The sequence below is a fragment of the Brassica napus genome, chromosome C7 (assembly GCF_020379485.1).
Source record: "Brassica napus cultivar Da-Ae chromosome C7, Da-Ae, whole genome shotgun sequence".
NCBI lineage: Eukaryota > Viridiplantae > Streptophyta > Magnoliopsida > Brassicales > Brassicaceae > Brassica > Brassica napus.
In genome coordinates this window covers 2,531,142-2,552,127 of record NC_063450.1, presented here as the reverse complement: position 1 = coordinate 2,552,127, position 20,986 = coordinate 2,531,142, and the positions used below count along the sequence as shown (strand labels likewise).

The 20,986-nt window shown below is 35.5% G+C and overlaps 2 protein-coding genes across 5 annotated transcripts; both read right to left on the bottom strand.

Moving 5' to 3' along the window:
• Positions 1 to 2,388: 2,388 nt before the first annotated feature.
• LOC106376417 (probable RNA-dependent RNA polymerase 5) lies at positions 2,389 to 7,467 on the bottom strand. Of its 3 annotated transcripts, none has more exons than XM_013816494.3 (18): positions 7,088 to 7,467; positions 6,862 to 7,009; positions 6,645 to 6,774; positions 6,442 to 6,516; positions 6,008 to 6,191; positions 5,662 to 5,860; positions 5,494 to 5,581; positions 5,272 to 5,421; positions 5,164 to 5,190; positions 5,005 to 5,076; positions 4,805 to 4,911; positions 4,583 to 4,731; positions 4,280 to 4,502; positions 3,950 to 4,175; positions 3,674 to 3,822; positions 3,288 to 3,592; positions 3,003 to 3,202; positions 2,389 to 2,908 (listed from the first exon to the last, which is right to left on the bottom strand). In XM_013816494.3, exons 1-18 carry the CDS (start codon positions 7,398 to 7,400, stop codon positions 2,672 to 2,674), a joined length of 2,982 nt encoding a protein of 993 aa, XP_013671948.1. In that variant the 5' UTR covers positions 7,401 to 7,467; the 3' UTR covers positions 2,389 to 2,671. The 3 variants fall into 3 exon arrangements, with proteins under 3 accessions (XP_013671948.1, XP_013671950.1, XP_013671949.1); XM_013816496.3 differs by having other exon boundaries at positions 5,272 to 5,415; XM_013816495.3 differs by having other exon boundaries at positions 6,862 to 7,006.
• Positions 7,468 to 17,325: 9,858 nt separating this feature from the next.
• LOC106376420 (methyl-CpG-binding domain protein 4-like protein) lies at positions 17,326 to 19,189 on the bottom strand. 2 transcript variants are annotated; one of them, XM_013816501.3, is made up of 5 exons: positions 19,071 to 19,189; positions 18,872 to 18,976; positions 18,023 to 18,769; positions 17,626 to 17,822; positions 17,326 to 17,554 (listed from the first exon to the last, which is right to left on the bottom strand). In XM_013816501.3, the coding sequence occupies exons 2-5, from the start codon at positions 18,974 to 18,976 to the stop codon at positions 17,440 to 17,442; spliced, it is 1,164 nt and encodes a 387-aa protein (XP_013671955.2). In that variant the 5' UTR covers positions 19,071 to 19,189; the 3' UTR covers positions 17,326 to 17,439. The 2 variants fall into 2 exon arrangements, with proteins under 2 accessions (XP_013671955.2, XP_022550692.2); XM_022694971.2 differs by having other exon boundaries at positions 18,872 to 18,987; positions 19,071 to 19,170.
• Positions 19,190 to 20,986: the final 1,797 nt, after the last annotated feature.

The window sequence follows — 20,986 nt, the reverse complement described above, 5'->3', positions numbered from 1 at the left end:
ATGTCGGAACCTTTCAACCCACTTGGGGTTACTTCAGAGCATTTTCTCACTCTACTCTCTCTCTAGCTTCAGCCTTTTTACTTCTTTTTTTTTGTCATCTATGAATTTATTATAACCTTCGAAACCGATCGTACAACGCAAAGCCGACAAGGATCGCAATCCTTTCGGAGACTAAGCCGGCGAGTTCACAGATCGAACATCCCGGAGACAACAAGAAACACGAGATTAAACAAAGACCAAATTAACTAAAGCAAGCTAAGAGAGGGTGTAGTTTAAACACTTAGGAACTTAAGGAGCCAGAATCAAACTCCATAGCGAGGACTGACAAACGATCATTCTGAAGACAATGGAAAAGCACGTGCTGAACCCAGAACCCAGAACTTGAGAGGACCATAAACCACCACAGGTCGAAACCACAAACTCACGATTACAGTCACGGCCAAAACGAACGAAAGACCAAAGCCACCATAAAGCCAATAACTACTAACCACTCATCTACAACGACAAACCAGATCCTCGCGAGAGCAAAGCACAAGATCGAGACTTGAAACTCCAAGAAGGGATAACGTCAAAAAGGACCAATGGCTCAAACACGCGGACACTCGTGTACCCAAACTCAACCATCTACAAGCAAGAGAATGGTCACCTCCTCGCAAGAGAAGAGCCAGAGATCGAAACCACTGCTTCGTCTTGAAACCTCACTCCACACCATGACGGCAAGGAGAAAGCAAGTAGATACCTCCACAGCAACTTACCATCCAAAAGACGAACCCCACAAAAGAGACTTTGACAAACACACACCACCGAAAGATCGAGAGAACGAGAAGAAGCAGGAGCCCCCCAGTTCCGCAGCTACGACTAGCGGAAAGCACAGCATCGACAAAGCCATACCCGGAATACATAGCCCCGCCAAATAATGACCCGTTGATATAGCTTCACACACAGCTGAACTCCGAAGAAGACAAGACAACACCAACCCACAAACGAACACAACTTGACTATTAACTAGATAAAGAGGGAGGAGAGAGACGAACTGAATCCATTGGGCTCCATGAGCGTCGATTGACAAGCTACAAACCAGATCCGAAAGAACATCTAATCCCCATATCTGAACCGGCTCAAACCACCACCGCGAACCAGATCAAGGATTCGAATCAGTCACAGCCACACCAACCAACATCGAACCAGACATGAACCCAGATCCTCGACCTCCCTTGACCAACAAAACAGAGAATAAAAAGATGGATCACGATCTCGAGATCTTCCCCTTACTCTCCTACGCCCTCCACCACTCCGACCCCGCCTCTCACGCGCCACCGTCTCTCTCCATCCAACACTCCCTCGCCAATCGCTACCCTCTTCTCACCAACCCCCACGTCATGTCAACGCTGATCGAATCTGAGCGATCTTGGCTCGAGCGGAGGAGACTTAGCCTTTTTACTTCAGATGAGCTGCTTCACAACCATGATTATATATTGTATTAATTAAATGTTCTAACTTCCAATGATATCTAAATAAGAAACTGAATCACCAATTTTTCACCTGAAGATTTTGAACAACAGATGGAGGAAAGGAAGAAGGCCACGCAAGTAATGTGTGTCTCTCTCTTTCTCACTGAAAGCAAGTCCTTTGTTGTAGCGAGCATCTCTCAGCAATGAATAACCACTGAAATAAAGAAACTAAAGTTACTATTTTAGCTGTTAGTTTAGAGACTTAAGTTTTGTGACTTGGAGAAGTTATGTTGTTTACCTAAAACAGAAAGAGACCATGGAGTTATGCTGTGCTCAACAGTGGCTGAATTTTCTCCATAGACATCAACAACGCCACCATTGACAGAGGATTTCAAATCTGAGTTCTTCACACCCTCCATCTTGAAAGTAGCAATAAAGAAAGTATTACAAGGAAAGAACTTTGTTTATGTATTATAGTAAAGGATCAAGGAGAAGGTGGTTGAAAAGCCAAATGGAAGCTTGAGGATGCAGAGAGGTGTCACACTGAAGAAGACAGATTTGTACAACACATGAACTCCACAAGTGGTCACGTAGAGTTAGGTCGAAAATAAAATACATAAGCAAATATACACACTAAATCTAAGGGTTAAAAGAACTACTAATAGCAAAAGGCATTCACCACAGAGCTCCACCTATAAGTTAGGTTACTTAAACAAGATACTTGACTAACATGCAACCTATTAGAAAGCATAAGGCTTATATTTTTCTTCCTTTTTTTCTTACCAGAGCAGAGCAGAACATTTCAAAGAAGCCATAGATTAAGTAAGTGCAACGTCTTGCTGGAATCGTCTGGAAACAGTAAGCTTGAAGATTAATTTGGTACATATATATTTACAAGCTTCAAGATTACTCCACACTGGTAACTAACTGAAATAAATTTAATTAAAGGTTCACTATTATTTAACATAATTTTCTACAAGAGAACATTTCATAAGAAAATACACACACCAAAGTATCATACAGTAAAGGATAAGGGTAGATTTAGAACTAAAAACAAAAGGCACTACTACACCGCATCTTGAACAGAGATATCTTAACTTATAGCTTAGGTTTTTACTAAGACAAGATACTTGACTCACACGCTTCTTATGTGTTACATGATATCACAACAAAAGGCTTATTTATACTACAAGAAGAGGATGGTAACAAGTACTATGTGTTCATCCCCAAAGCTCTTTAAGCACAGCGGGTGAAGATACGAAGGATTTCTCCTGCGTTTTCTCAAGGTAGAACCTGCACAGGACCGATCCTGCAACCTTCCACACAAACCCACAGTTTCGAACGTTATTCATTTTGATTGCATGATCGTACACGATCTTGTAAAGTGCCAAGGCTTGCGGATAAAGTTCTTCCAGACTCTTCTTGCTGTCTTCAAACCCTGCAGCACCATAGAACTCCTGCCACACAAACAGCATACACGAATCTCAAAATTGTTTCTTTATAATTGTTGATCCATTAGTTTTGTTGCTAGCATCAGATCAAAGAGCTTACGTGCTTGTATCTCTGGATAACTTCACTGGCTGATTCATTTTTTTCCTGCTTGTGTCTCTGAATAACTTCACCGGCTGATTCATCTTTGTTACTCAACGCCTTGCTCATCTCCTTTCTGTAATCATCATACCACCGTCCATATTTCTCCATATGAAAATCAGAGACCGGCTCATCTTTGAAACATGTGAGTTTATTGATTTCTGAATTGTATAAAGCACAGTTAAACTAATATTCATGATGATATAATGATTTTTTTTCTGTGTTCTAACAAGAAAGGTCCATTACCAGATGATGGTGTGTGTTCCCCTGGTGCTTGTGATTTAACAAAGTCATAGATCATTCCAAGAATAGAAGTGGACTTGAACTTCTGACCCCGCTCCATGTAATGTGGGAAAACGTCAGACTTCAGCTCCTGAGGAAGATAGAACTTAGCACCTTTCTTGGGTGCATCAAGAGCATCATAGTATATATCAGTCAGCTTCAACAATTTCTCCTTCATTTCAGCTTTTTCCTTAGCCCTCTCATCTCCTAGTGTGAGAAATTGGTCCATTATTGTTAACCAGCTATCAGCAGCCATCCCTACAACATTGCTGTAAACGAAAAAGAAAAATGAATCCCAAAGATACACATTTTTTGAAAATTTTTGGTATTAAAAAGTAAGTTGAGAATACCTAGCATGGAATCTTGTCTTCAAGAACATATTGAAAAGCTCTTCTTCCAACTCTTCTGGTGAAAGCTCGCTTGGGTTCTTAGCAGAGTTAATGTTATCAGGAGGAGTCAAACTCACCCAGGGATCACTTGATTTGAAGTGTTCAAGTAGCTTAAGAAGAAAGCAAACCAGAGAATATCAGGTCGCACCAATAAACAATTTTACTTTCTAATTTGGTGCATTATATATAATATATAATATATAAAAACAATTTTACATTCTAATGAATGTTATTTACCTCTGGATTTCTGGAGATGAAATACATATCACCATCAAAGTCACCACCTGCAATCTCATCACCCAAAGATCTTGGACCTTTCTGAGGGAAGAACACACCATACTTGGAGTTTCCTACATACTCCTCCAAGGCCTGGACATATGTTGCCTTAAGTACATGTATGTCCCCAAAATGTAGTCCAGGATTCCTGTAAACTAGCACATTCCCTGAGATTTGGCCAGACTCGCTACACAAAACCACACCAAAAAAGGTAGTGAGGAAATGAATATCCAACTCAAAATTCCCATGTAAAGACTCAAAAGTGAAAGAGCAAGAGATTGGGTATTATACAGGATGACACAGACTTCATCTTCCTTCAACTCTCCGGTGGGATCAACGGTACCCATGAGATAGTATGATTCACTGACAGGAAGCCTTCCTGCTTTGAGACCATTCTTCTCTGTTTTTGAAAAAGTAAACAGCTGATCCTGCAAGTGTGGTTCGTCAAGTGGGATACCAGCCAAAATCATTTGTGCAGCGTTGTGATCGTCCATATCTCCATAATTAAGGGCAGCTGCATAAATAAAATGACTTCTTAGAAGATGAATCATTAGTTACGGAATAAGTTTCTAGGGACTTAAGAATGTTAAGGACCTTTAAGAGCAGCACGTTTGTTGTTGAAGATGGTTTTGTGCTCTTCCAGCGTGTTGAGCAAAATATCCAGAAAGAATTCATCAGGGACTCCTCCATAGCTAAGCAGCGCAACCAAGTTTCTTGATAACTTTGTTCTTTTTGGTGGATTACTGGATGATGGAAACAACGAAATGTTACTACAATTACATTTGGAGAGAAATTTTGTATCCAGTAAACACATACCTTGTATTGACTACCTCTAAGGAGTTAAAGGTGCTAATATTTGACAAAGCTGGATCTTTAGAGACTTTGATCATAGAAGGTCGAACCTGGACAGTTCGAGGAGGAAGCTGCCACAATTTGGGGGCATTATAAGGAATAACTCGCAAAGATTTAAACAAACAAATATGGTTTTTGTAATGAAAAAAAGTGAGCAGGCTTACTTTCTTTTTTAAGAGAAAAGTTCCCTTAACAGCAAAGCCATCATAAAACATCCGGGCCTGGATCAGAAGAGGCTGTTTGGAAAAGAAGCATTAATGTTACTGCTTTCATCAGTAATACAATCAGTCATAAAGAGGGGGAGTGTAGACTTTATTACATACCGGGTCTTGTTTACAGGCTCCCTGCACCTAAGTAAGAAAAAAAAAACATAAAGAGTGAACAAAGTGAACCTAAGACATTTCCCTTTGTCATGGAAATAGAGAACATACCTGAACAGTATCACTCCTGAGACATTTCCCTTTATACACATTTACTGGACACATCCGAGCAAGGTCCTCAGAGATGTAGCCAGTGCCATCTGAATGTATACGAGGTTTCCCATTCTTATCAAGAACATCTTTATCATTCTCATCCTGCAACTGGAACCACATTAGAGACTACAACTAAGTAGACGCAGTTCTTGAAGGACACATGTATTAAGAAAGACGTACACGGCAGTGTATATCATCTATTTCTTCAAAGGTAATCCCAGCCATGTCAACTTCAAGCTTCTTAGTCTTTGAAAGAATTAAAGAAAACCTGAAGCATCAACAAAAAGGTTCAAAGATGAAACATATTAGCATGCCTCCAGTAGAGGCTCAGAGAAGAAACTTGAGTACCTTGCCATATACTTGGCAAGAGATGGCAATGTGTGGACATGCATAAAATGCATACGAGCTTCATGGATTGACTTCCATGAAAAGATATAGGGATCTCCCAAGTCATTCGAAGATGCAGAGTCTGTGCGTATAAAGTAGCATTTCACTCCTTTTGTAGAAAAGTCTTTCTTCTTCTCTTCTTTCCCTCCATCTTTGAAAACTGTTTCAACAGAGTGTTAAAAGAAGCTCTAAATATCTAGTTTCTAAACCCAAAGAAAGAATATTTAACAAATGAAAAAGTGTTGTATGTGCAGTGACATGAATGATAAGTTAATGGAATCAAAAAATAACAAGGAAAGAGACCCACCAAAAAATTGATAACGGCGTAACCCAATCATGATACCATCCTTGGCAATCCTTTTGTATGCAGAGTAAGGGTCATTACTACAAGTTGACGATTTGTTTTGGACATCTGCAAACTTGACTGTCAAAACATTATCATCACCCAAGACCTTGTGCAAGTGTGTTCCAGTGGGTTCAAGAAGAGGACCCTGTGAACATAAGTATCAGTAGGTTGAGTCAATGTCAAATACTTTATCCTACCACTAAGATACGATGTGTAATAGACATATGATAGCAACTTGCAAAAGACTTCTTTCAACAGTTTCTACAAGTATCTCATAAATTAGACGCCTTATAACACAAAGTAGATATGCGACATGAGAAAATGTAAACATTGGCCCTTTTACTTAAAAAAAAAAAAACCTTAATGAAAAATAGTAGTTAAAGAGTGAAATGAACCTTGAGTGTGTAACTTCCGTCCAAAGCAACATGACACTGATAATAATGAGTCTTGCCACTATCCCATTCAAGTGCCTGTAGAAAAAGGAATTATGTAATTTAAACATAAGTCTCAGTTTCTTGTCAATATACTTTTAGAAATGCAAATCATAAAATATAAATAAGACTTAAAATACAGCAGAGCAAACAGCAATAATGTATACCACTGTACGGTCTGTTGGGGAACAATAATCCTTTCCCAAGCGCTCCCAGACCACTGCCTCATATGCAACCATAGACAAGTCCTTCCACTGCATGATCTCATCAGCAGTTATAACCTGAGCCAGCGATTTCCTATAAAACATACAATATTTATTTTTTAAGTATCACAGAAGAGGTAAATATTACTTTAAAATAGATTAAAAAAGTGAGATAACATACCCAGGAATGTAGCTAAGCAACAGAAACGCCTTCTTAAACTCAAGTTCACCCAAAGCTAAGATCTCAGGAGGAATGTGCTGAGATCCTTCATAGCTTTCTCTTTTCATACACTTTGGAGAAGGAGCTTCAGAGTCAAGAGACATCTCTTCTACAAGCAAACATAGTAAACTACTCTTGAGCATAAGAAATTACATATTTTCACTATTCTCTGTTTGTGATAACTGACCTCGAAGACGAAGACGGTGTCTTGCAGGAGGAGACTGTGGAGAGCCATTAATGGCCTGGTCAAGCAAAAAGTTGATGAATCTATCGTGGGTCGTCCTCACATGATTGGAGTTTAAGACTTCCCTGAGAGTATCAGAAGCCAACTCCTCAGAAACCAAAGACAGTCTCTGCCTAGTCTCATCACTTATCGGACCAAGATTGTGTTTCCTGTAGACTTCCTCCAAAATTGCTTCAACAGGACCAGGAAGAGTGTTCTCTGACCGTGAAGAAGCTTGATCGCCACCGTTAACATGCTGACTAGTTCTGTTTTCCATTTCTCTCTGTGTTTTGTGTTTTGTGTTTTGTGTTTTGTTCACTTCTTGTTGTATGGTTTTCTCTTTGGAGTGTAGAGTGAGTCTTTTATAAAGAGTCGAGGAAACTTCACAGAGAAGGAAGTATTAGTTTATTATTGGCTAACCAAAAAGAAAATCTTTTCACCGTGTCAAATTGATTGACAAGAAAGAGCCACGCAACTTTGTATAATAGTTAAAAGAGACTAATAATCGGAATTGACGTTTCTACCCCTAATGTTAGTCATATATTACCGAAAGGCAACATTTTTTCGCCGCCTAAATTTTAAAATGGCGCCAATTGCGATTCCTATGCTTCTCCTAGAGATTTTGAGGAGAATTTTCAATTTCACAAAAGTAACGACGACATTTCTTCTGCACATATTCATAAAGGTACGTTCACATGGAGGCTTAAGAGAATTTTAAATGCAAACACACAACTTTTTTTTGGAGAAATACATGGACATACAAAGGATATACAATCTATTTACCTACAAGAACTATTATATATATATATATATATTTTAAGGAATTATTATATATTAAATCTTTATCTAGGAACTAATAATTATAAATTTATTTTTCTCCGAACTGATAATTCAAGCTTAATTACCCATAGATCATGGTTTTAATTGGCTAATTATGAACCATATAACTTTAAACTTTAAACTGACTAAAACCAAAATAAAATTCACTTAAAAATAAAAAATATCAAAAATATTTTTTATTAAACCAAACCGTCCACAAGTTATCTGTCCATGGAACACCCGTCTACAAAACATCAATCCACTCATATGTCAAATTCTTTTGCTTACACTTTATGTTTTCTATCACCTAATAGAGATTCTTATGTAAATGTTAGGATTAAAGACACAATGCATCAATCAATTCTCAATAACGAATCCATGCATACACATCCATCACAACATATGAACATTTACTCAATGCATATCACCACATGCAAGGACCATAGATGTTTTGTTGTAGATATATATTTAATAAATCGTTTGACGTTCCATATCAATGTGGATGGGTTTCTATGTTTGATCGCTCAAAATTCTCTACATACAATTTTCCAAATGGCAAACACACACGCAAAGTGCACATCTTCGGATCCACATACATGCATCTACACAAAACCCAATCCAAATCAGTTTCACCAATCTTCATCAAGTACATGTGTTCATGCACTGCGTTTTTGTACTTGTGTTCACTCACCTACATCAACTAGTAAAAATTTCAAAATTTATAATTTTCAAATCAGAATTTTGAGTCGGTTTATGTGAAAATTTCAGGTCCATTTATACATTTTGGGTACAATTTGGGTATATCTTACCCTATACCCGAAATTGGACCCGAAAACCTGTAACCTGATAACACTAAACCTGCAAATTTCAACACAAAATTCAAAAGAATAAAAGCATAGTTTTGATATATAAATTTTACCAAATCTATCTATAATAATAAATGAGAGTTGTCTCTCTCCTCAGCCCTCCACCTCAGCACAGAACATGGGGCTAATAGTGACACGTGGCACTTTAAAATTTTCAGATTTCATTTCTTATCTACGTTATTCAGCTAAATGGGCTTTCATTCTGAATAAGCTTTGAGATCCATTATGCTACTCTTCCTCTACATTCTTCAAAATTCACAGCCACCACCTTCTATTTGTAACAGTAAACATTACGCTTAGCCTCCACTCACGTCGATTAATAACTCGATGTTATTGATGGCAGTCAATAAAATCAATCCAAGGCTTCGTAATCCTTCTACCTTCCTACCTCTGTCACAGATTTCACATTGGTTCTCACTTTCTCCACTCCAAAACTCTCTGTAAGAGCGGATCGAGTATGGCTATTCCTCAACTGCTTCTGCCTGATTTGAAGGCTGGTGGTGTCGGGAGACTGTTTTCACGAGTGTCCTCTGTTGTTAGCAAGGAATGTGAAGGAAGGTGGAGAGCTTATGGGAATTGATATGGTCATGGTTCATGAAAATGTAATTTCTGCCGATTGAATCTTACATATCTTGAAATTATTGGCAAATGGCATGTTGTTAGTTGCTGTGTGTTTTCACCAGGTATCGTCAATTGAACTGCCGCATTTAGATCTAATTCGACAATCCTTGAGAAGAAAGAGAAGAAAAACATGGCAGGAGGTGCTGATTCTGCTCAATATCGAAGGTTGTGTTACCGTCTGGCGTGACTACCACGGTGATGTCTTCGCCGCTCAAGCTGAACGCTTCTTCTCCAAGCTCATCGAGAAAGAGGTTTTTGTTTTCCGATTTCCTCTGTGGTCTTCTGAGAAAGTCGTGTATGTGACTTGAAAACATGGAATTTGTGTATGATAAAGTTCCCAAGTGAAACTGAAACCTTTCAAAGCAATGGACTCACTTGGTCTGAATTTGAAACTGTTGTAAGTAACGAACAAGTTTGATTAGGGACCTTAGGTTATATAGTTTGGATTTGAAGTAGAGTATTCATTTCTCATTATGTTGTTTGGTTGGTCAGGGTGATATACAGTCAAATGGGATCACTTACATCCACACATAACTGTAATACTGGCAGTCTTCTAAGGCGTACACATAATTATTTAGCTTTTAGGTCTTTAAACATTATCGTGAGTAGTTAGAGGAAGAATCTCCAAGGTTCACTTTGTCGTAATGGTATGTTACTTCTGCCACACCTCTTATACTATACTGTTTTAAGAAAGTTTTTCTTTTGTTCGATGTTCAAATTGATTTATGGTGATGGCAGTATGCATTACTTGATGAGATGACTGACTTTGGGTACCCTCAGTATATGGAAGCAAGAATCCTCAACGAATTCATCAAGACTGATGCATATAGAATGGAAGTTACACAAAGACCTCCTATGGCTGTCACAAGTTCTCTCTTAAAGGAGAGAAGTGATACAATACAATAGGAACGAAGGACAAAGAAGGAAGCAAGCAGAAATGAAAGAGAGAATGGAATCACACGAGAAAAACGGTGTGCTTAGTGCCATGGTACTGAACAATGTCTAGTAAGGAATATACTATATAGAAGAGATTGAAGAAGCTACTGACATATTAGCAAGAGACAGAAAAGTAAGAAAAGACTGATACAGACCAGGCTATAAAGGCACACTTGATCACGCCCCTGTTGCATTAAAGTCTTAAGATCTGATGCTGCTCAAGAAAAGAAGCAATTTCAACACGAGGTCGAGGTTCTAAGTTTCATAAGACATCACCACATGGTTCTTCTCCTTCATGCGTGTCCTTAATATGGGTACTTGGTGTATGACTTCATGGAAAATGGGAACTTAGAGGATAGACTCTTTCTCAAAAAAAAAATATTTATGTGACATACACAAAACAACGACAAGTTTAGCTTATCCTGGCTCTTTTTTACTCATTTGGAGCGCAAGATTAGTCAATCGACTTATCAAAGCTTTATGGTCATGTATTCAGTTAATTTTAAGTATCCATTTTGCAAGCAGAGCCAACCGCTTCACCAACTCTGCTCCATATGGGATCAGCATGTAAACTGGAGCAGCATGTAAATGAGCGTAGGATTCATTAATGGTTTTCTTTATTTCTTCTTTGTTGGCATAAGATCTGAGTGTGAGTCAGTGCTTCAGATTTTGACTTCTAATTATCCTTAATTCATTTGTTCAAGTTCTCATAAGAAATTAAAGCAGTATGCTCCCTAAGGTTCAGCAAATATGTTTTCAAGGTCTGGTTTATGATAAACAAAAAAATATTGAACCAGTTATCCAAGAGTTCACAGAGAAGATCAAACTGGCAAAAACTTTGCTGTTATATACATTTAGCTTATTGAAAACTCAATCAATACGACATGAGTGAAGGCAAAGATTGTACAAGGAATGAAGTGGTGCTGAATTGACATATTGTAAGGTTATAAATTGTTACATTTGCTTCTCGATAGTACCTATCAACGCGAATGGTTACATATGGTCACTTTAGAGTATCCTCTTTGTTTTTTTTTGCGAGCCCATTCTAAGGCATATATATACACACGTAAATATGTTTTCATTGTATATATGATCATACGACGATTTGTTATTTATTAATCTGATCAATGTTTTAACATCACATGATTCACGTGATGTGGGAGCATACATAAATATAATATCAGAGAATTAAAAAATGCAACTATTAGTGCATATATCGACCTCCATGCAAATGATAAAAATTAATCCAGAGTGAATGCTAGAGGTTTATATTTTACTCCGACTCAATCTTTTTGCCAAGAATATGAAAATATGAACACCACATTTTAGTGAATCTTTTCTGAATTTCTTATAATATTAGTAGAACTAAATGACTTAATCCTTTGAATCTAATATACTATAGTTCAAAAAAAAAATCACGGTCAGTCCAAAAAAAAAATCACAGTAATTCGTATGTTACAATATATTATGTAATTTGATGTTTTTGGCCCATTTTAATATTTTTTCATATACAAAGTTCTTTAATTTACCATGTAACATGTAAAAATTGGAAAAAGTGGAATGTAAAAATAGTCGGCGGAGAAAATTATATGTATTGACATCTATTTTGTCATGTATTTAAAAAAAAACCTTTGCGTAGAAAAACTCTTCAAAAGTTTATTTCTTCGTGTTCTTCTCCTCTCAAAAACAAGAGTTAAGCAAACAAATTATATCTGATCAAAACAAAGCGAGAGCTGAGACCTGTTGGAAACATAACAAAATAATGCTCCAACAAATCACAGTCTACAAAGCAAACCAAAGTTCATAATAAGTCGTCATGACAACAAAACCCCTTAGCTAGCTGCCACAGGAAAGACCTAGACAACATATACATGCAGATGTGAAGATCTGTTGCTTTCATATAAAAATATCTACAAACATATTAACGTCGTGCACATTAACACCTCTTTTAATAAAATTCATACCCCGAATAACTATTAGTTACAAACACATCAAAATAATAAATAGTGTACCCATAATTCTTCCGCACATGAACATGAACCAAAATTTGATTACTGCTCATAACACTAACACACCTCCATAAATAAAAACATCAAACACAAGAACTCAACCTCTCTTGGAAACAAAAGCCCAAATCAAAGTATCCCAAACCATGCAAACCAAACGACCAAACGGGTGACATCAACACATAGCTTACCCCCATTAAAAATAAAAAGGTCCTTAAAACACCCCCAAAATATAAGACTCGGGTCCGAGGCTTAAACAAAAGTCCACCTGAAAGTATGATGAAACCAGCGGAGACAAATGGAATAAATTAACCTCAAAACAATTGCAGCACCTGATAGAACAAAAAAATAAATAACCATCAGTGCTTTATTTGAACCAGTGATAACAATTAGAAACAACTGCCGTAACTGTTTTCAAGAAAAAAAAAAAATAAAGTGGGAACAGACGCCAGTAATCAAACCATATCGTTACCAATCAACTGACTATCAATTAGTTATTTTCGAGTATGAGCAACTTATTCAGACAATAGGAGATTTACATTATTAATCAACATATCTCATGCATCACTCAACAGTTTTCATCGACTTTACTTTATGTTTTAAGTTTAACTATATTTACTTTGATACAACTATCAGCTATTTATTCTATTTTTATTGCATTAATCTATGAAAACCATTTGTGCTATTTATTTTTGACCTAAGCAACTACAAAACAAAGTAACACACTACTACTACTAACCACTATCAAATAGATAAAAAAACATTTTGAACACATTAGAAAACAAAACATACAAACCCGGCGCTACCACCAGTAATAGACATAAAAACTGATCAAGTGGCAATTCAAAACCATAAAGAACAACCAAAACATAAATAACAAACCAAAAACAACAACAAAGTGATAACTCGGTCTAGGTACTTATGAATTATGAGCAGCAACATTCAAACTTTATCTTCTATCTCCAATCAACATCTGAAATTTAAAACAACAAGAATGAATTTAATTATCAAGAATGAAAACGTAACACAAATATTATAGAGATGTAATTATAAAGAAGGAGATAAAAACCATAAATTATACATCTTATAAGATTATCTTACATCTCTAATTGCTTAAGCATTTATTTCTTTCTTATGACTCATTTTCCTTTGAGTTTAATCTCACATTTGAGCCACTGCTCGGTACACATTAATACTTCTATCATATACTGTGTTAAGAAGCTTTTGCTTGAGTCTAAAACTCGGCCACTAGTGCTGAAGGCAAATTCTGATTTTACCGAAGACACTTGGATTGCAATTATATCCCTAGCTACTAGTGAGATAAACCATATATTTTGCATGATTAACCTTCCAATATGAGAGTACATCATACTCTGACCCATCTATAAGATTTGGATTCTCCACATTCTCTTTCAAATACATATCTATCTTCTTCTTTTTTTGAAATCCTGTTTTTCTAACATGCTCGTTGTAGATGTCCTTTATGCGCTCATAGACAAGCCCATTCCCAAGTATTGTTATCTGAGATACTTCATCTCCAAATTGATCTTGTGACTGAGATTCAGAAGATGCTCCTTAGACTGACGATGAACTGATGCAACCAAACCACCAAGAGTGCCATTGTTGTTGTACTGGTCATCAAACAAACTCCTCAAAATGTCTTCTACTTCATCATTCAAATGAGTAATCAGAACTGAACCTGCTCCATACAACTTCAAAAAACACTTTGTGAAAAAATTCATTTTCTTTGTTGGGTCAAGAACACCAACAACAATGATAAGCTTATTCATCTCAAAATTTGTCCCAAATGGACCCCAATACTTTCCTAGTTTCCTTAACATGGTTGCTCCCTTAAACTTTAAAATTTCATCTGGACTAGAAGACATGCTTAATCCACTAATGTTCTTCGTTACGGTGATGATTACATGAAACAACTTATGCGCACAAACCGAATTTGTAGCAGACATAACCAAAGTAGCTTTGTGGAAAATTATTAAAAATTGGACTAACCTATTAACTGCTTTCCAAGCATCTTTGCTTGGTGGTCCAAGTAGTTTTTTTTCCTCCACATTTTCATTGACGTAGTCTTTATAGGACTTGTCATAGGCTTCCATCTTGTCAAAATCCACCTTAAACTTCATAGCCTGTTCTAGCATCATACATGTGTAATTTCACCTTGTTTTCACACCTAAAGGTAAGTTTCATCTTTGAATTCTTCCTGACTCTACACCCTGCTTAATGGACCTCGGTGTTGAAGACCTCAAAAAATGAATGGCAATACGAATGGAGTTTACACTGCTGTCTATCTCCTGCAAACCTTCTCCAACAATCAGCTTGAGTGTAGGAGTAGCACACAAAAATGCATAAACCGGCCATCTGAAACCAATGTCTCATCTCCATTTTTTTCCTTAAAAGCTTCTTTAAAATTTCTCATTGCTAAACTGTTTGATGTGGCATTATCTACAGTTATGTTGAACACTCTTTTGATATCCCATTTCTCTAAGCAGTCAAGAAGTTAAATTAAACCAAAGAACAAACAACAACATTATCAAATTTGAAGTCGGAATCGACCTAGAAATATTAAACCCTAAACAAGAAACAATTCGAAAGCAAGGAACACAATAATCTTAGACTCGGATTAAACCAAAACCATAAACAAGAATTAAAACAAAAGTTAGAGACTTACCCTCAATCGATTTTGAGAGGACGCTAATGAAGGAGACGTTAGGGTTAGGCTCTGATTTAGAATCTGAAGAACTTGATTCTTATGGGACTCCAGTTTGACGGTGTTTGCCGTGTGGTTTCGGATTTACAGTTTATAAATCGATAATCTCTTCGTTTTAATCTCTTTTGGGGGGGGGGAGTGTAAACGAACAAAGGGAACTAATGGTAAATCGAGCAAGTAGAAATCAATAGATAGTATAGGGTAGGGTGGTTATTAAAACTCTAGTCAACTAATACCTGATTGGGTATAGGGTGTGGTTTGGGTCGGATCTAAGAACTGCACGTCTTCAGAAATTAGACCCTATAAGATAAAATGGGTTTACAATGTACCCGATCCGAACCGGTTTTTTGGGTCAGTTCTGGTTTGGCTCTTCGGTCCGGGTAAATGGTCAAAGCCTAACAGAAAATACGACATTTTTTCTGTACATATTCATAAAATCACATTCACCCTGGAGGATTAGTGACCAAACGGATTTACCAAATCAGCCTTGAAGAAGTGGCTAGTAGTTAAATTATTATACATATAAAGGGACTTTGTGTTCTTCATATTATGGATACTAGATATTTAAAAAAACACTTAATAGTTCTTAAATCTTTTTAATCATCTTCTAACTTGTCTTTTAAATAAGTTATATACATATACTTATAAAGAAAATATTTTTTATATAACGTACATTAAAATTGTGTTTACCATATTTTACTTATAAAATTAAAAACTTGACTATACTAAACCCTATTTTACTTATAGAATTAAAAACTTAACTATACAAATTAATTTTTTTTATACCTACTTATGTAAAATTTATAGTACACAATATAATTAATAAACCCTCTGCTTCTCGTAGAGTTTTTCCAAGCAATTTTCAATTTCACAACTGTAAATGTTAACATAATGACTTTGTGCTCTTCAGATTATGTATACATGTGTTGTCAAAAAAAAAAAAGATTATGTATACATGTCACTCTGCTTTTTTTTTATTTTACTTAATTAACTAGGTTTAATGCTGTCAGGGAAACAAGAGAACCACATCACATCTTTGGTTAGTTTACTCACCTAACACGCTTATTTGAAGCAACAAAGGCTTATCATTAACCTAAGTAAAATTGTGCAGAAGGTAAACAATGCTCTTTCAATGTCAAGGCTTGTGGGTAGAGTTTCTTGACTTCCTCCAGCGCCAAGTTTACTACCCCTTGGCCACTGGTTCCCTCACTGTGATTCGAAACATGATAAGGAAACACAAGTAACTCGAAGAAACTCCTGAATATCAGTCACTTCTGATATATTTCCCTTTATAATAAATATGTGATCTCATCATCCTCAACCAAAGTCATTAGTAAAATAGGGAATGAGGAAGATTTAGATTAATTACAAATTGTAAGATTACTCAACTCTGGTGCAGTGGTAGCTAATTATTATAAATATAATACAAGCTTCGTTATACACATGAAAATAGGTTCTACATTCATAAAACTTAACAAAAGGCATTACAACACTTCTTGATTAGATTAGAACAAAAACAAACGGGCTTTTACTAAGGTAAGATACTTGACTCACACGCTTCTTATCTTACATGATCACAACAAAAGGCTTATTTATATTACAAGAACAGGGCAGATAACATGTGCTTTGTGCTCAACCCAAAAGCACCTTAAACACACCGAGTGGACATACTAAGGAACTTTCCTCCGTTTTCTCAATGTAGAACCTGCACAGGACCGGTCCTGCAACCTTCCACACAAACCCACAGTTTCGAACGTTATTCATTTTGATTGCATGATTGTACGCGATCTTGTAAAGTGCCAAGGCTTGCGGATAAAGCTCTTCCAACCCTGCAGGACCATAAAACTCCTGACACACAAGCAGAAACAAAAAGAGCTATTATAGCCGCAAACAGAGCTATTACAGAATCTTGAAAAGCTCTTACTTGTTGTTCATTAAGCGGCACCAAAAAGAGCTATTATAGCCGCAAACAGTCCAAGACATAGAGCATGCCACTGAACTGGTAGAATATAAATTTCTTTCCAAGGGAAGTACAAAGTAAATGCCTCTTTTCGTTTATAAAGCAATGCAAGTTGATCGTGTAATAGTTTCAGTACTGTAGAATATCTAGCTTTACCCAATTAGAGATCCATCCTGGTAATGCATAAGTCTCTGGCTTGAACAATGTAGTCGGATCACATTTGACAAATATTAAACACATAAATACGATACCAGAGACATTACACAATATAAGATTAAACCAACATTAAGTTAAGATCTCTATCATTTACAACTTTTCAACATTTGTGACAAAAAGAAAAAAACAGAGCAAAGAAAATATAATCAGCACAATTTTCTTCCCACTCATAACCTAAACCGAATCCTGAGGAATTCCCAGTAATAGTTTAGCATATGATCATCAGGTCTCACACAATCCCACTTCCCATTACAGAATATGGCATACGCATCCGCTGCATACCTATGAATGAATAATTCCCTAATGAACAAAAACTCTCAACAGAAATAAAATCTTAGTATTCAAAGACTTACTTTCCAACGCCATGCAGTTGAGTCACATGAGTCCAGCTCTCTTGAAGATACTCGAGAGAAAACCGTTTTATCATTTTGGATCTCTTATTCTGTAGTCCAAGAGGCTTTATCAGAGTCTCTATCTCTTTCTCTTCGACTTTTGTAGCAGTCTTTGCATTAGGACACAGCGCAAACAGGTCTGATATCACCCCCCGCGTCTGCAATCACGTTAAGAAAAATCAACTGACCAACAAGTGAGCTTTTTCTTCTTACAAGAGCAAGCAGTTGCAGTCATGTCTGAATCAATTACTCATCAAAACAAAAGACTTGCATCTACTTCTTCTGAGACAGTAGGTCTCACTTCCTACTCTCTACTAAAATTATATAAGTTTAAAAGGGAGAGGAAAGAGGACAGAACCTGTGCACCAGAAGTTTTGTTGAGAAGCATACATATGACCAGCACCCGCCATGGATCATGCCAGTGATCTTCTTGAAGTAGATTACATGGAGATGGCGGAGGCACCCATGTGTTATCAGGCGTTTTCCGCAGGTATGCCTCATCAGTCTTCTGAGACTGAGACAGAGAAGGGCTCACAAGAGGAGTTTTCCTCACCCTTCTTGGTATCTCCTTTTGTGATTCATTTACTTGGGCAGACAGGCCATGGAAATATCTTGAAACTTTCACGACCTTAAAGTATTGACGCATATCTCTTGGCTGGTTTGGAACAGTTGATCCCTGGAAGTATGGAGAAACTTTTCGGACTTTAGGTTGAGCTTTGCTGCATGTTTTCCTAGTTGATGCCTGCAAGTATGGAGAAACTCTTTGGACTTTAGCTTTCCTAGTACTGCTTCCACTTTGCGTTTTAGAAGACTCACTATCAGAATTACACCCTTGTTTGTGCTGGAAGTACGGAGAAACTCTTCTTACTTGAGTCAGAGATTCACTACATTCTTGTCTTTCACTGTGAGATTCAAAAACACTATCACTATCATCCTTTACAGTGTTCCCTGAAGTAAAAAGATTAGTTCTGGTTTTACTTCCAAACCCATTCCATGTCTTCCTCCTCACAGCTTTATAAGTACACTCGGACAACAAATCATCCAAACTTCTACACGAAACAAAACTGTTTCTTGTCCCCTTCTCCTGGCAATTACTACCATCACACTGAAGAACCAAATGACCAGAACCATGTCTAGTTTCAGTAACACCGTCAACGCAAATTCTAACATTAAACAAACTAAAAAACGAGCGACTCTCGTCACTTACCTCGGAGCTGGGTCTGTCGTTTAAATGGTTAGGCGAGGCCCGACGAGTCCTCGTCACTGAACTATCATCGTTAGGCATATGAAATTTCACTTGTTGAGCCATCATCTACCATTAATCTATCCCAAATCAACAAAATAACAAAAACGACTCCTTTACCTAAATTCGCTACCGACCCATACTACAAAATCGAAAATTTCACCTGGGTTTGGTAGATCCTGAGTTTGCTTGGCAATGAAAAGCACGAAATCGAGGAGTTTCTGTTTGGGTGAGGACAAAAGATCGATACTTTTTTTATTACAAGGGCATTGCTATTTTTTACTCTATAATTTACTCTAAAATATAAAAATGGTATTACTGAATTTGTTTGATGTTTTAATTTAATAAATTAATAAATTAATAAATCAGTTTATTTTATTTTTAGGATTGTTTTTGTATATGTTGTGTGATACTTATTTTCTAATTAAAAACTCGTTTTTACACATTTCCAGTTAATATTTGTATTTTATAATCATAGTGCATAGGTAAATTTCTATCAATTTTCTACTTAGCGCTAGAGAAAACACTGGTACCTATAATTTAAACCCAACCCAACCCGAATTAAAAATTAGATGAAAATAATTTGAAAGTTAAATAAGGTCAATCGAATCAATGACAACATCATACACTTCCTTATGTAATAATTTAATATTTTATTATAACTTATCTGATGCTTAATATTTTTCTTAATTCATTATTTCTTAATGATATATTTTCATAACAACATTTTAATTAAAAATGAAGTAGACAAATATTACATAGTAAAAACAAAAAAATATATTAAGATGGAGATGAAACTTGGTTTTTGACAAAAATGCATATAAAAATCACTTCGGTGACAATAATAATAATAATCTAACTTTTATGACCAAGCATGAAAATATATATCAAACATGAGTTTATTTTTCGTATGATCAATCATGTGTATGATTTTCGTATGACCAAACACATATAAATGGCAATCTTAATTTTGATTTTTGTTAATTAAATAGTTTTAACATCATACTTGTCATCAAATTCCTTTTTTAATTATTATTAAATAATTTTAAACTTTTATTTTGTTTGGATTTTTTTTTTAAAAAGGCTTCTTTTTCAGTTACCATTAAATATATATATCAAATACTCTTTTACATTTTTTGTTTAGGATTTTAGGGAAGGAAAATTACGGGAATTTTTCAGGTTAACCATTTTCTTGCTACCATTATTCATGTTTACCACCATTAAATAGACATTTTCAAAAATACATTTTTCATTAAGTGGAAAAAAACTCTTGTACCCTTGTTATTTGTATATATAATAAATAATAATGTAAAGAAAAAAATAATTAAAAATAACTTGTTTTATGTTTTCGAATTGTACTTTTTCAAATTTGAACCTTTTTATAATTTTTTTTTGAATTTGTTTTTGGAATTTTTTTTTCTCGATTTTGTTTTTTCAAATTTTCTTTTTTCAAATTTCTTTTTGAAAATCGAAAACTAAAACTGTTTTTACCATATTTTACTTATAGAATTAAAAACTTAAATATTCTAAACCCTATTTTACTTATAGAATTAAAAACTTAACTATCCTAAACCATATTTTACTTATAGAATTAAAAAATTAAATATACTATATTTAATAGATTATATTTCCAAATTAAAAATTTTGTTTTATACCTACTTATGTAAAATTTATAGTACACAATATAATGGAAAATTGCCACAAATACCACATTCGTAATACCACTTTTCATGTTTAAACTAATCAATTTTACCCTCACTTTTAATGAAGGGTAAAAGATCTTTGTACCCCTAGGGTTAACTAATCTAGATTTAGGGTTTAGAAGTGAGGGGTGGGGTAGGGTTTTTGGAATATGAAATTTAGGATTTCAATAAATATATAAATAAATACTTAAGAAATATAAAAAAAATAAAAAAATAGTTTCAAACATATTTTCGATTTTCAAAAAGAAATTTTGAAAAAACAAATTCGAAAAAAGTTTCATAAAAAAATTTATAAAAAATTCAATTTTGAAAAAGTATAATTCGAAAACATAACAAAAAAAATATTTTTTTTATATTTTTTATATTTTTTAATTAT

Coding starts and splice junctions, on each gene's coding strand:
- LOC106376420 (XM_013816501.3), bottom strand. CDS start 18,976: ATGATGGCTCAACAAGTGAAATTTCATATGCCTAACGATGATAGTTCA. Junction 18,770..18,871: donor ACGACAGACCCAGCTCCGAG/GTAAGTGACGAG, acceptor TTGGTTCTTCAG/TGTGATGGTAGTAATTGCCA. Junction 17,555..17,625: donor CAACTGCATGGCGTTGGAAA/GTAAGTCTTTGA, acceptor ATTCATTCATAG/GTATGCAGCGGATGCGTATG.
- LOC106376417 (XM_013816494.3), bottom strand. CDS start 7,400: ATGGAAAACAGAACTAGTCAGCATGTTAACGGTGGCGATCAAGCTTCT. Junction 7,010..7,087: donor ACACCGTCTTCGTCTTCGAG/GTCAGTTATCAC, acceptor GTTTGCTTGTAG/AAGAGATGTCTCTTGACTCT. Junction 5,422..5,493: donor TAGATGATATACACTGCCGT/GTACGTCTTTCT, acceptor ATGTGGTTCCAG/TTGCAGGATGAGAATGATAA.